Source organism: Ascaphus truei, chromosome 6 (assembly GCF_040206685.1).
Source record: "Ascaphus truei isolate aAscTru1 chromosome 6, aAscTru1.hap1, whole genome shotgun sequence".
In the NCBI taxonomy this organism is placed as follows: Eukaryota; Metazoa; Chordata; class Amphibia; order Anura; family Ascaphidae; genus Ascaphus; species Ascaphus truei.
This window is the reverse complement of record NC_134488.1, coordinates 15453178-15467319: the sequence shown is the minus strand read 5'-3', so window position 1 is coordinate 15467319 and position 14142 is coordinate 15453178. Positions and strand designations below refer to the sequence as shown.

Sequence of the window (14142 nt, the reverse complement as noted above, 5' to 3'; positions counted from 1 at the left end):
CTGTCTCCCCATCTGGATGGTTATGGTAGGGGGCCACACTGTATAGCAGACCATTGTCTATTTGAAATTTGTCACAGTCCTTCATGAGGAGAGCAATTGTAGTGAAAGAAGCAGAAGTCCAGCACACGGTCTTCAAAAAGGTAATTTAATACAGCAAAAAATCCAACGTTTCGACTGCAATAGCAGTGTTAATCAAGGTGTGAGCTGACAATAATAGGTTTTTTTTTGACAACTATTGTCAGCTCTCACCTTGATAAAGACTGCTATTGCAATCGAAACGTTGGATTTTTTGCTGTATTAAATTATCTTTTGGAAGACCGTGTGCCTGGACTTCTGCTTCTTTCATGTGATTCCTTGGGGACTTTACAGGACGGTCCCCTTCAGTCCATAGGCACCGGCAGGTGATATCTATTTTCATGATTACTAGTGTGCCAGATAACCCTCTATCATTGAGAGCAATTGTATTCCCAGGGGCACGCTAAATCAATGTGGGATTCAGTTTTTGTTCTGCCCGGCGCAGAAGGCCGCACACTGGATTGGCCATTTAAGACTCTGATATCCTTTCATCGCATTACAGATCCTCCCGCCATTGACAAGGCCTCAGGATAACCATACACAGCCAGAAGCGTCGGAATCGACATCCCAGAGAATCCAACACTCGAAGTTCGGAGAAGGCCACTTTCCCTTCCAATATGGCCGCTGTAGAACACATGACATAAATCCCGGGATAAGTGATTTCTTCCCATTCTTCAGCTTCAGGGGCTGGATTTAGTCCAGGCCTTCTGCACAGAGCGTAGACCCCAATATTCTTGGAACCAGGCTTGTATTTTAACGTGAAATTGTAGTTGGACAGTGTATCTGTGGCCGGTGGTATCTAATTTGGTGGATGTCAGGATATATGTAAAGGAATGATTGTCCGTCCTTACTTCAAACGATACCCCATAGAGGTAGTCGTGCAGCTTATCAATGACGGCCCACTTCAGTGCCAGGAACTTCAGTTAATGTACTGGGTAGTTCTTCTCACTTAACGTTAAACTGCGACTCACGTAGGCAACAGGTCGGAGCCCAGTAGGGTATTTCTTGTGTAGCACCCTCCCAGTCCATCAAAACTGGCATCTACGTGCAACACATATGGTTGATCTTGGTCGCCATAGGCCAGAACGTGGGCATTGGTAACACTTTTCTTCAGTTTCAAGAAGGAGTCCTTGCAGTCCTCTTTGCTCCAAATGGTGTTTTGGTGTTCATAGCTTTCTGTGTGATCCTCAGGATAGATCTTCAGCAAGCTATTCAGAGCTTTGAAGATACAAGCATATCCTTCAACAAATCTGCTGTAATAGCCACAGAGCCCTAAAAAGGAGCGGAGCTCCACCACGTTCTCAGGGCAAGGCCAGTTTACCACCGCTTCCACCTTGGTAGGGTCAGTTGCCACCCCTTCTGTGGACACAATACGGCCTATGTAAGTGACTGAGTGTCACGATAGCTTGTGCAGGGTTATAATATACACCAAAAAGCAATGGGTTGAATGGAATGCGACTATGATATGATAAATAAAGTTTATTCCTTAGAGCAGTGGTTCCCAAACTGTGCGCCGCAGTACCGTGGTGCGCCGTGGCTTAGCTAGAGGGGCGCTGCGATCAGGGCCGCCAGCAGCATGGAACAAGGGCCAGTAAATTTAAAAAAAAAAAAAAACGCTGAACCCGGCGCCGGGTCTCTCTGTTGTCAGCGCCAGAAGTAGGTTGGGTTATCTTCCAGCGTGAGAGGGAGGCCTGGTGCGTGCTGGAGGAGCAGCACCAGGAGACAGATGTCTCCCAGCAGCACTTCCGCCCCCCGGCCCCCCAAAACATACCCCACCCCTCCCCCCCAAGCCAAAACTGCCACCCCCCGGCAGCATCGGTGCACCATCACCCCCCTCCCCCGCTGCACACCGCCCCCCCACGCAGCAAACCAGCCCTCCCCCCATGCAGCAACCGGTCCTCCCCCCCACACGCAGCACACCGGAATGCAGCACACCGGCCCTCCCCCCCATGCAGCACACCAGCCCTCCCCCCCGCACGCAGCATACCGGTCCTCCCCCAATGTGGCACAGGCCCCCGCAGCACTGACCCCCCCCCTGTTCAGGGACCGGGACGTTCAGCCACCCCACGCAGCCGCCATCCCATGCAGCACTGGGCCGTATTGGGGGTGTTGGGGTAATTTTTAAATGTTTTGGGGGTGTTGGGGTAATTTTTAAGTGCGTGTGTGTGTGTGTGTGTGTGTGTGTGTGTGTGTGTGTGTGTGTGTGTGTGTGTGTGTGTGTGTGTGTGTGTGTGTGTGTATATATATATTGGGTATGTGTGTTTTTTTGTATGCATTTGGAGGGGGAGGTTGTATATATTTGGGGGGTGGGGATTTTTTTGTATGTATTCGGGGGTGGGAAGCTTTTTGGTATATATCTTTTGTGAGGGGAAGACGGAATTGTGTAAGGGGAGGATGGAATTGTGTGAGGGGAGGACGGAATTGTGTGAGGGGAGGACGGAATTGTGTGAGGAGAGGACGGAATTGTGTGAGGGGAGGACGGAATTGTGTGAGGGGAGGATGGAATTGTGTCAGGGGAGGACAGAATTGTGTCAGGGGAGGACAGAATTGTGTCAGAGGAGGACGGAATTGTGTGAGGGGAGGACGGAATTGTGTCAGGGGAGGACGGAATTGTGTGAAGGGAGGACGGAATTGTGTCAGGGGAGGATGGAATGAGTGAGCGTGGGGTAATTGACTGAGGGAGAAGAGAGAGGGGGCTAGTGAGAAGCAGGGGAGAGAAATACATGCAAGGCGGGAGGGTGAGACGGAAAGGAGAGAAATACATGGGAAGGGGGGGAGGAAAGAGATGGGGGCTCGTGAGGTGTGAAATGGGGGGGGGGGGGCGGCGGATCTGCCCCCAAAAGCGGGGGACAGATGGTACGGGCGTCCCGGGCTATGTGAGTTAGGGGGTCCAGCCATGCCCCTCGATAAATCCCGTCACCCGGTCAACACGGGGTGACAGGATTAAGCGCGCTTGCGATGCGCCAGGCAGCCGGTGCGTCTCTGCAAAAGAAAAAAAAACCTCCTCCCTCTCCTGATTGGCTGGCGCATGTTTGCTCACTGCCAGGATTTTTTTTTGGCCCGCAGCAAGCTCTATACGAGCTTGCAAAGCAAGACCCGTCCCTCCCTACATGGAGCACGTGGTGAGTACTGCTCCATGCCTTTCTTGCTTCTCCCTTGTCCTCCTGCTCTGATTCCCCCCCCTCTGCCCATTTCGATTCCCCCCCCTTCGTTCCGATTTCCACCCTGGCTCCGATTCACCCCCTTGCTGTGTGTCTGTGTGTCTGTGAGAGTGTGTGTCTGAGAGAGTGGGGGTGTCTGAGAGAGTAGGGGTGTCTGAGAGAGTGGGGGTGTCTGAGAGAGTGTGTGTCTGAGAGAGTGAGAGTGTGTGTCAGAGAGTGTGTGTGTGAGAGTGTGTCTGAGAGAGTGAGAGAGTGTGTGTCTGAGAGAGTGTGTGTGTCTGAGAGAGTGAGAGAGTGTGTGTCTGAGTGAGAGTGTGTGTCTGAGAGAGTGAGAGTGTGTGTCTGAGAGAGTGAGTGTGTGTGTCTGAGAGAGTGAGAGAGTGTGTGTCTGAGAGAGTGAGAGTGTGTGTCTGAGAGAGTTAGAGAGTGGGCGTCTGAGAGTGTGAGAGAGGGGGTGTCTGAGAGTGTGAGAGAGGGGGTGTCTGAGACTGTGAGAGAGGGGGTGTCTGAGAGTGTGAGAGAGGGTGTGTCTGAGAGTGTGAGAGAGGGGGTGTCTGAGAGAGTGAGTGTGTGTGTGTGTGTCTGAGAGAGTGAGAGTGTGTGTCTGAGAGAGACACCAACTGCGCACTGCAACTGTTAGGTATGTATATACAACTTTGTTTTCACTTTGGGCGCCGTGGAAAAAATCCTGATCGCCTTAGGGAGCCTTGAACCGAAAAAAGTTTGGGAACCACTGCCTTAGAGGTTAGGTGAACACACAGGAATGTACACATAACACACAGGATATATACACTTACGTGGGAAGTGGTCAATGAAGTAATCAGGACAGGATTAGCAATTCATCAGGCATCAGGTATCATTCAGATGTAGTAACGAAGACACTGGGCATAGACCTGACAATCAGTTATAAAGGATTTTGCTCTATCCCTAACATTGGGTCTCAGACATTGGTTCACAATAATCTGTACCCAATTACCTAGTGCCAGCTAATGTTGGAAGCACTTTGGTACCTGGCGCACAATCCTCTGGTCAGAGTCCCATTTCCTGCACCCCACACTGAAAAGTAAGCGTCTCCTAGTCTGCCATTTGGGATTCTAGCCCGGGAAACTCCGACCAGAGGTGTGAAACATAACACTTTACACAAGTACCCATGTCCTGCTTTTCCCCGTCCTAGAAAACTTAATCAAGGGCAGTGAGCCTTTCAAACATGGGTTTCCCTAAGACATCTTGACGGCATGTGGCTTTTAACATTCCTTCTGGGCCAGTGGCTTTCGCGTGCTTAGAAATATCAGTGATGCAGAGTAACATTTTAATATTATACATATATTAAAATAATCCGTTCTGTGGGTCTGAGCGGACTGAAATTTGCTAGGTCCTCATGCCGCAGACTTCCACGACCCCCAGAACCGGAGATAACAAAACCAAGTTAAAATCTCCTATTAACTTTAATGCAGGATTCTCCGCTACAAGCTAAAAGAAATCACTGCCTTTCACTCTTTCCATTGGATTCAATGGGCTCCGCCGCAATAGGTTTTTAATGGAGCAACTCCGCCATTAGAATCAATGGAGACTCCCCCGCTAAAGGCTATGAGAATTCTCAGCGGCTCACTCCTCCATTGGAATCAAGAGGGCCGGCGCCGCCATAGGAAATGCATGGGCCGGCGCTGCCATAGGGTTCAATGGGACCTCCGCTACTATTGGAGTCAATGGGCAAACCACACTTTTCACAGTTAACCCTACTCCGTTCGGTTGAGGGAAGAGGTCTGGAAATTGCCATGCAGTCATGCCGGAACAGTGACTACACGGTGGCCAAATCCCAGCCCTCTGGTCCCTACGGAACCGGAGTTATTGGTTTTCAGTTTACACTGTTTTACACTTAGTGTTTAAAAGGCATGCAGCTTTTCTCCGACATTGCGGTCAATGGTGGGACCCTCGTGGCTGGGGCGACCCTTTCTCGTCGCCATTGACTGTCAGGCCCAGTTGGGGTCGAGTGAGGGGGTTCCTATGGGCTAGGGGCAAAAAGAATTTTATTGCTGGCCGCCCTAGAACAAAAGTTTCACACGTTAATTGGTGGTGAACTTGACCGCAGCCTAGTTCCCACGCCAATTGAGTGATCAAAGCTCCTCATTGAAATTGTATCACTTTTGTGGTTTTGCAGTCTGGCTGGCTGCCAGCTCGTTCCTGGAGTCGGACTCGAGGAATCCCCATTGAAATTCATTACTCCATTCACTTTCAATGGGGAAGCTCTGCTCCTCCTCTCGGGCGCCACCTGCAAGTCTTCTTAGGTATCGGGTCCAAATCTGTGAAATCTCCATAGGGTTGTATGGAGCTTCAATGGCGACCTATGGCACAGGCTGCAAATGGAGACTGAAAAGGCAGGAAGGGGAATAAAGGGTCATAAACCTGGAAATACAATGAACCCTTTCCCTCCCGGCCTGATCCCAGTGTATGTGGTTGGTGCATGCACTGTAAGGGTACAACTACCGATAATTGGAACCATGTATACATCCAGCAAAGAGAACACATTTCGCCCTGAGGCAGGGGAATAAAAATACATGTAATCCCTCCAACTGTGGGAACATGATAACCAAAGGGACATACATTTTAATTGTGAAGCAGGGGAACATATGTATTATACTGCTGCGGCCGAGTTTATTCGAGCATTTGCCCGGTCTCGGCCGCAGCAGTAACCTGGCGTGCGCTGGATGGTGCCCGGCGCGCGCCAAAGCCGTGGAGGAGCGCCCTCCGATCGGGGCTTTCTTCCTCCGCTCGCCGGGTCCGCCGGGTCCCCCGGAACCCCCTACCGCCGTCCCCCACATCGCGGGACACCAGGGCTCCCTCGGGGAGCCCTGGACGTGCGTGCAGGGGGCGCAGGCTCCCGATGACGCGTGACCGCGCATCGGTGACGCGCGGCACGCCGAGGGAGTGGGGCTAGCAAGCCGGGACATGTCCCGGCTTGCGGTACTAGCCCTACTCGAAATAAACGTGTCGCCAGTGTAGGTACATTTTTGATTAACCCCTCACTTCCCAGACGGTTACAGGGGGTGCCTAATGGGGTTAACCCCTTTATTATTCGCTTGGCACCCCGTTACCATCACACTGAGGACCAGTAGAATTTGCACTTATCAAGGGACAACTCCAAGCCCTCCTGCTGTTATCAGTCCAGGACCTTCAGGAGACGCTCGTCCAGTGTCCGACCAAAGACGATAATGTCATCCAAGTAGACTAAAAATTCTTTTGGATTCATGTCACCGATGATTTTCTCCATCAGTCATTGAAAAGTGGCGGGAGTTCCACAGATGCCATTAGACATCCGTGTGAACTTCATCCTCATGGGCAGATGAACCCTGTTTTCTCTTGGTCCTCAGGGTTCATGGGAACCTGGTAGTACCCAGTCCACAGGTCCAGCATGCTGAACCACTGACTACCGGACAAGGCACACAGGATCTCTTCAATTATAGGTAGAGTATATTGATCTGGGACAGTCCGGCGATTTAGGGTTCGGTAGTCCACACACAACTGCACAGAACCATTTTTCTTTCACCACACCATGATGTGTTATGCATAGGGGCTGCAGGATTCCGCTATAATGCCGCCGCCCTTTTAGGATATCCCAGACATCTTCGATATCCCTGTGAGCTATTCGCCTATATCGTTCCCGGAAGGGTGAGTGTCTCAACTGAATAGTGTGTTGGGCACTTTTAGTGCAACCCATATCCATTTCACTGGTGGAGAACACTTCATTCCACTCAAGCAGTCTAGCGTGGAGGTGTTATTCCATTCTGCCGGTATAGATGAGTCTCTGAAATCGAACTGTAACACAGGATCAGTCTCCTGCACTGACGCAGCGTTCACATGGGCCAAGGGTTTCACGTCCATCACTGGGTATATTTTACCCAGTTCTTGATTGATGTCCAGCTGGACAGGGTGCAGAGAGATGTTCTGGATCAACACGGAAAACAGGAGAGGAAATGTAGACTTCCATTCCTTTACCTTCGGCACCACCTTCCAGCCTCTTTCCTCCTCCTCTTTGGCTCCAGTGAGAAGTACCAGTCATTCCCGTCATCACTAGGGTAGCTGACCTCTGATATCATATGCCGTACTCCCCCTGGCGGAATCTTGGTCACTCCCTTCTCCAGATTGAAGAACTGTCCGCATCGTTCTTGGGCAGAAATCTGGTGGCACTCCTCCATGAAGACAGGATGAATCTTCATAGAGGACAAGGACATTTCTCCCACTTCATTAAGAAATGCCCGGACTAGTGATCACACTACGTCGGAATTGGTTCCCAATATGATGGGTGAATTTTGGTGTTCCCTGGGTTCGGGACACACCAGCGCTTCCACCTCCATAGGATCATAGTGTGTCATGTTAGCATTCAGTTGGGGTATGTCCATTCGCATCTTTATCACTCCATCTATAGGGTAATCCTGGCTGCTGATGCCCCATAGGGTCATGGTCTCAGCCGATTCCAAAGGCAAATGTTGCAGGTGGAGATTGTAGAAGGATTGGTAAATGATTGTTACCAAAGAACCGATGTCCAGTAAGGAGAAGCATAAATCTCTGCAATCAGCACCCGGACCAGTGATGTGGAACCTATTCTACTTGAGAGCTCGGTTCAGGGCTCCTTTTTGGGGCTAGAAGATGTCGCACAGGTTTAGTAGTTACCTTCTGAGGGTAATCCCTTCACATGTGACCCTCTTCCCCACACTCATAGCAGTGAAAAGTGCATTCAGGTCCCGAATTGAAAAGAGGGGCCAGTCCCCAGGACACCCAAGGAGTCCGAGGCACTTGCCGAGGGTCTCCTGCGCCGTAGCTTCACTGGGATCTCTCCTTGCAGCGGCTTCCTTGGATGGGATAGCTGTGTCCTCTCCCGGCGCTTGAGATCCCGGTTCTTTTTGGGAGTGTGGAACCGTAATATGACTTCCTTATCTTGCACTCGATCCATGAACTATCCAAAACTAGGAGTGTTCTCCGTAGAAATAGAGCAGCTAATCCTAAGGGCTATTGCGTGTGTAGGCAATATACCCCGTAGCAACTGTTTAGTTCGGTGGGCATCTATCGCTGATAACACAATGACTTGCTTTGAGGTCAGCGTCCACAGGGCCAGCTCTAGCCGTCGGATGAATGCAGACAGGTCTTCCCCTCCTCCTGTTTAAGAGCATGGGATTGGGCTAACAGTTCAATGGCATCATCCTTAGTGCCATAAGCCTTAGTTAAGGCCATGATCAGAGCTTGGGTGTCAGCCATTGCATGACACTCATGATACAGCTTGACCATATTGATGGCAGGGGGCCACAGGCATTCAACAATCATCTGCCTCTTTACAGCCTCAGAGAAGGACCATTCATCCAGCACTTGCTGTGTATTGTCTTTCCACTCCCCAAACTCTTCTTCGCCCAACAGAGTAGGCAGTACAAAGGAGAAGAACAAATGGAGAGAGGATAAGGTGGTGCAGCTGCCTACGTCAGTGAAACAGACTGGGAATCCTCTGGATCAGCAAATTTATTGGCACATTAAACAGCAAAAAACATTCACTCTGACATGTTTCGTGCGAGGGATCGCACTTTATCAAAGAGCATAAACGGTACACAACACTACACAATAAAATACCCAGCAACCCCAGCAAAGTGCCCAACCAAAGATCACTATGTAGAAAACCACTCCCCCTCCTGTTAAACACCAGCTAATAGCATTACAAGTTTTAACAGAGGGAGTGGGAGGATTCGGGGGCAGTAGGAAGCGGGTAACATGAACAAACCTAAAGTAAAAAACAAAACCATTCTAGTAACTTCGATAAAATCACTGCCAAATTGAACGGTTTGGCATGACCCTCCCTCACGGTCTGTTATTTGTGTTATCACATTACTCAGAAAGAATTATAGCAAGTCAGAAACCGTGAGGTAGGAAAACATCAATACTGCTTGGGATAGCAGGATGTCGGCAGTCTGTAAGTGCAGCACAGAGACAGCTGCATCTTCCTGCAGAGCTCTTACAAGCGATCACACTGTTTTTATTTCAATTTTAATAAGAGAATATTGTAGCAGGGGGTCACTGGATCTGAACCACATTAATTTCAGGTCTGGGGACACGTCTGCTTCCTGAATAACAGGCCCCGGTATGGGTTGCCGGATCTCCTGTGCATTTAAATCTCCCGGCAGGTGACGTGGGAGACTTAAACAATGCAGGATGATACTGGCACCCCATACTGGGGCCTGTAACTCGAGAAGCAGGGGGTCCCCGAGGCTGAAATAAATGCAGTTCAGCTCAGTAGACCCCCTTCTTGAATACTCTGTTATTAAAATTTACATTAAAACAGCTTCATTACTTCAGCGGTTAACCACTAAGGCAATGAAGGGGTTACGCCAAAGTACCTGGTTTATTGGAGGTAGAGGGGTGGGTGAATGGGGGTACTTGGCCCAGGGTGGGTAGTTAGGCCTACCGGGAAGGTTGTGGGAGTAGTTAACCCCTTCATTATCTTAGCGGTAGTAACTACAGCAACCCTCGCGGTAGGCATAAACACCCACCGCAGGCCAAATACCACCTTCAACCAAACCCTATACCCTCAATAAACCGGGAACTCATATTTAACCCCTTTATTAAATTAGATGTTAGCCGCTAAGGTAATGAAGCTGCCTGTAAATGTATTTTTAGCACTTAGGATGGAAGTAGGGGGTCTCCGGAGCTGGTATTAATGCGGGGTAGCTCCGGAGACTTCCGCTTCACTCCGATGCAGTAAAAATATTTTTTTCTTCTAAGTCATACCACAAATCCCATCCCGGTTCCTTTGTGATGGCGAGATGAGAACCTGAGAGTCGCTTGCTAGTGGCAGCCTCAATGAGATTCTCGTAGTTACTAGAATAGGGTGATTTCACAAGAAATGCGAGTTTGAGCAGTTTTTTGACCTCCTGCTCGGTTTGTCTGAGCGGGAGCACTACCGCTCAGGGAGAAGCATTTCACGAGTGAGTTTGGCTGCTATCGAAGCTTTCCGAATAGCTTCATATGCCAAATCGTTAGAGAAGTGCTCAAAATGCTCGATGAATTAGCTATCGAACCTAATAGAATGAGCCCCAATATCTGATGTTGTCAAATATACAAAGGCCCGTTGCGGCTGAAACGCGTCAGAGTTTTGCTGTTGCTGTTTTTATGTGCCAATAAATTTCTTTTGTACCCAGTTCCTGCAAGTTTGGTCCCACGGTATTTTTTCCAGGCAGATGCACCGCCATCCCCGAATTCTTTGCATTAAATATAAAAGAACGACACAGATGTCTCTGGAAGTTATTTCAGAAAGATATATGCAATATTTACGTTGACAGAACAGTAAAGTGCTACGCATACACTATTGCCTTGTGCACATCATTCCTAAGGAAGGGAGTTGGAAAGGCATTTGAAAAATAGGAGATAATTGAAATGGCTGGGAGAGAGGAATTTCTACTAAGGACCTTTTTCTCAGATAGGTAAGGCTTTCTGCTTTTCTCTCTCTTTCTGAGATTTCATGTGGAAATGTTTTGTTGCTAACAATGATATACAGTTTTGGAAGATTACAAACTGTATTTGTCGTTGGGAGTAGCAATTCCCCTCCAGGTTTTATGTCTGTCCTGGTGCCGCTGAATCCCATACGTTATTCAGCCTGGTTATTAGTCAATGTCAGAAATCCCCATCCACCCCATATATTTGTCATTTTCATGTCGTTCCTCTGCGCATTAGTGTCTTTGCTCCAAGTTTTTTCCCAAATGCATTCGTTTGAGATTTGGGGAGCATGATTATGAGGAATTAGGGAGCAGTTATATCCCATCTTTTCCCTTTTTTTCTGCATCACAAAATATGCCAGTTCTTATTAAAATGGCACATCATGTTTATTACCAATCTGCCGCAGACATAACACATGTGAACAAAAACCGTGTTACATATGACGCAGCTTGCAGCAGAAAATGGTTCAAGCACAGTATGTCAAATCAAACCTTTGTGTGTGTTGATGCATAGAGTACTGTAGGTCCCCGAATCACTTTTATTGTCTCATTCACGTACACACGCAACACTTGAAAATGTTGATAGTCTTTCACTTACCTCCATAAAGAACTGTTATAAACATCTTTGATTTAATTCTAAAAAAAAGAAGGAAGTACAGTATATAACTAAATGACTTGCATATTTGGCCACACTAATTCACAGATCGTAAAGAGGTAATCTAAGCGCCACTTAAAAAAATAACTATATATGTCTGCTTTAATATATGTAGTCTTTGATTACCTTTATTGAAAACGAATTACGAGATCCCGCTTCCCAGGGTTCACTAAATGGCTGCCTTTCAGTTTCAATTAATCCTCCAGTCGGTGTAATTCAGCAGCTTCAATGAATTCTTGTACTACTAAAGTAGCATTATCTATTGTTACAGTTTGCAACTGAAATGGCTGGCAATATTGGCAACCAATTATCACAAACAGGAAAGTGTTACAAAAATCTTGCACTGCTGGGGAGGTGGACTAAAGCCTGCTATTGAAATCAAAAGATTCTCAGTATATTAAAAATCCTTAAAAATAGCATTAAGTTGAATAATAAAAAAAATCCAGTATTATGTCATAATGCAGAACTGATTTTATTTAATAATAAATAAATAGAAACACACACACATGTATAGTAGGATATTGCTGGGATTACCTCTTAAAGGAAACAAAAAAGACTTACTTATCAGCAGTTACTTTCTTTGGCCAGGTGCTCCCAGGATACCATTTACGGTGACCGGTTATTGGAAAAGCAGCGTTTCTTCAGCTAAATTTTGAAGAACGCTTAACATTTACTCGAGTAGAAAAAAAATCTAGTGTTTCCCTGATTCATGCAGCAAATCTTCTGGCAACAATAACAATTCCTAACCAGTCACCTTGGGGAGTTCGCCTTTGTGAGAGAGAACACTTGAAATAGCCATCCCTTTCAAATCTTTGCTATGTAATGTTGTTTACCAACCGTCTCATGAGTAATTGCTTAGTAAATAATGCTCATTGTTAATTGAAAGGCCGTAGCTGACTGAGTTTGGCGGTAGCTAGCTTTGTCACTAAGGTGTTGCTATAGATTTATGCCAAGAAAGCATTACGGCTGTATTCAGGAGTTTCTTTTCTTTGCTGTAGCTCGCACAGTGGAGATTTTCTGTCACATGTTTTTTTAAACCCCACTACGGTATTGTGTCTACTTTGTTAACACTACCACCATTACAATTCAGAATCAGTAACCAAGCTCCCAAAGTATGAAATAGTTGACTGAAGCGGGTCTTTTGATTCTGTGCTTCCTTAAACCAGGCTTAGGGCTGGGACCCGCTGCGCCCGGCAGCGCGGGCGGCCACACGAGAGTTCCCCACCAGCAGGGGAATCCTCCCGAGCCGGTCCCAGTCCCCCCTCACGGCACAGCTCACTACACGCTGTGACGCATCAGCCGCTAGGGGATGCAAGAGAATTGTCATCCCTAGCGTCGACGCGTCACATGGTGTGGCTGTGAGCCAATATGGAGGGGAGGCTTCGGGAGGAGGAGAGGCTTCGGGGAGCGGGGAGGAGTGTGGAGGGAAAGCAGTGTGAGTGCCTGTCTGTGTGTGTGTCTGAGTGCCTATCTGTGTTTGTGTATGTGTGTGCCTGAGTGCGTGAGTGCCTGCCTGTGTGTGTGTGTGTGTGTGTGTGTGTGTGTGTGTGTGTGTGTGTGTGTGTGCCTGTGTGTGTTGCTTTTCATTACCTTCCATCAGCAGCTCCAGCCCGAGCCCGTGGAGGGAGGGGGGGGGAGTAGCGGGTCCCTCCGCTCAAGCCACACCCCCCCTCCCTGTCAAGCCTCCCACTCCCGCCCACCTCCCGCTCCGGCTCCCACTCCCTACAAACCGCATATCGCGGTCTGTGTCTGTCAGCGGCACACCTGTCTGCAGTGCTGGTGCGCTGACGGAGGGAGCGGGGCCTTAGCCTTAGAGACTTATTCTAGTAGCTCCAAAGTTGTTATTGCTAACCCGTGCGGTTTGGCCTGTACAGAATTACCTAATGAAATGTGAGAAGAAAAAAAAAACTATTCTCTATTGCAAATCACATGGTTTAAACCACTTTGGAAAAAAAGTGACAATCCTCATGGTTTAACATCCAAAATCCCGCCCGGATTGTCCTTGCTTTGGAAGCAAAATGACCTGAGGTGGTGCTAACTCCATCCCCAATCTGACATGGTTTTTGCTCCCTCAGCCAAACCCGTATTTCAGGCTCTGGATGAAACTTGCAATACCAATCTTGCCACCATTGAGGTGCCATGAAAAAAATGACTCAAGTTTAAACTACATATACCTGTGTAGCACCCATAAAAGCAAAAAGCACAAACAACACAATCAGCATACCTGTATGTGAATCTGTGTGTATCTTTATACTTGGGTAAATGTGCATGTTCAAGACTGTGAATAGTATTGTGTGTACCAGCGTGTATGTATTTTGACTATATGAATCAGTGTCTTTGTGAGTATTCATTAGCATGTGCATCAGTGTGTCTGTATGTGTATCAATATGTGTTTATTGATTTTTGCAGTAGGACTAAAGAGCATCAGATGCTGGCATCAGGGCGTCAGCAGCTATAAATGGCTCCAAGATGCTCCAATGGAAAGAGCAGAGCCGAGCTCAATTAAATCTGTCTTGTCACTGCATAGTGGGAAGAAAATAGGTTCAATGTAATAAATGTACCTACCGTGTGATGTGTGATGTGTGATGTGTGATGTGTGATGTGTGATGTGTGATTATATATATATATATATATATATATATATATATAGATGAAAAAAATTAGACAGTGCCTGTAACAGTGACCACCCGAATTGCAGTATCACTGTGACCAGATGACCAAGATGTATATCTATCTAGCACAGATGCCTGTATAAATTACCATACCATGCAATGTGAAAAAG

The 14142-nt window shown here is 47.8% G+C and overlaps 1 protein-coding gene across 5 annotated transcripts in view; it reads right to left on the bottom strand.

Moving 5' to 3' along the window:
* LOC142496672 (uncharacterized protein CXorf65-like) overlaps positions 1-12134 on the bottom strand; it is a 41516-nt gene extending 29382 nt beyond the window's left edge. For all 5 annotated transcript variants that reach the window (XM_075603391.1, XM_075603393.1, XM_075603392.1 and 2 more), the window contains exons 1-2: positions 11922-12134; positions 11304-11341 (exon numbers count right to left, since the gene is read on the bottom strand). In XM_075603391.1, coding sequence (XP_075459506.1) covers positions 11304-11328 — 25 coding nt within the window. In that variant the 5' untranslated portion in view covers positions 11329-11341; positions 11922-12134. The remainder of the gene's footprint in view (positions 1-11303; positions 11342-11921) is intronic.
* Positions 12135-14142: the final 2008 nt, after the last annotated feature.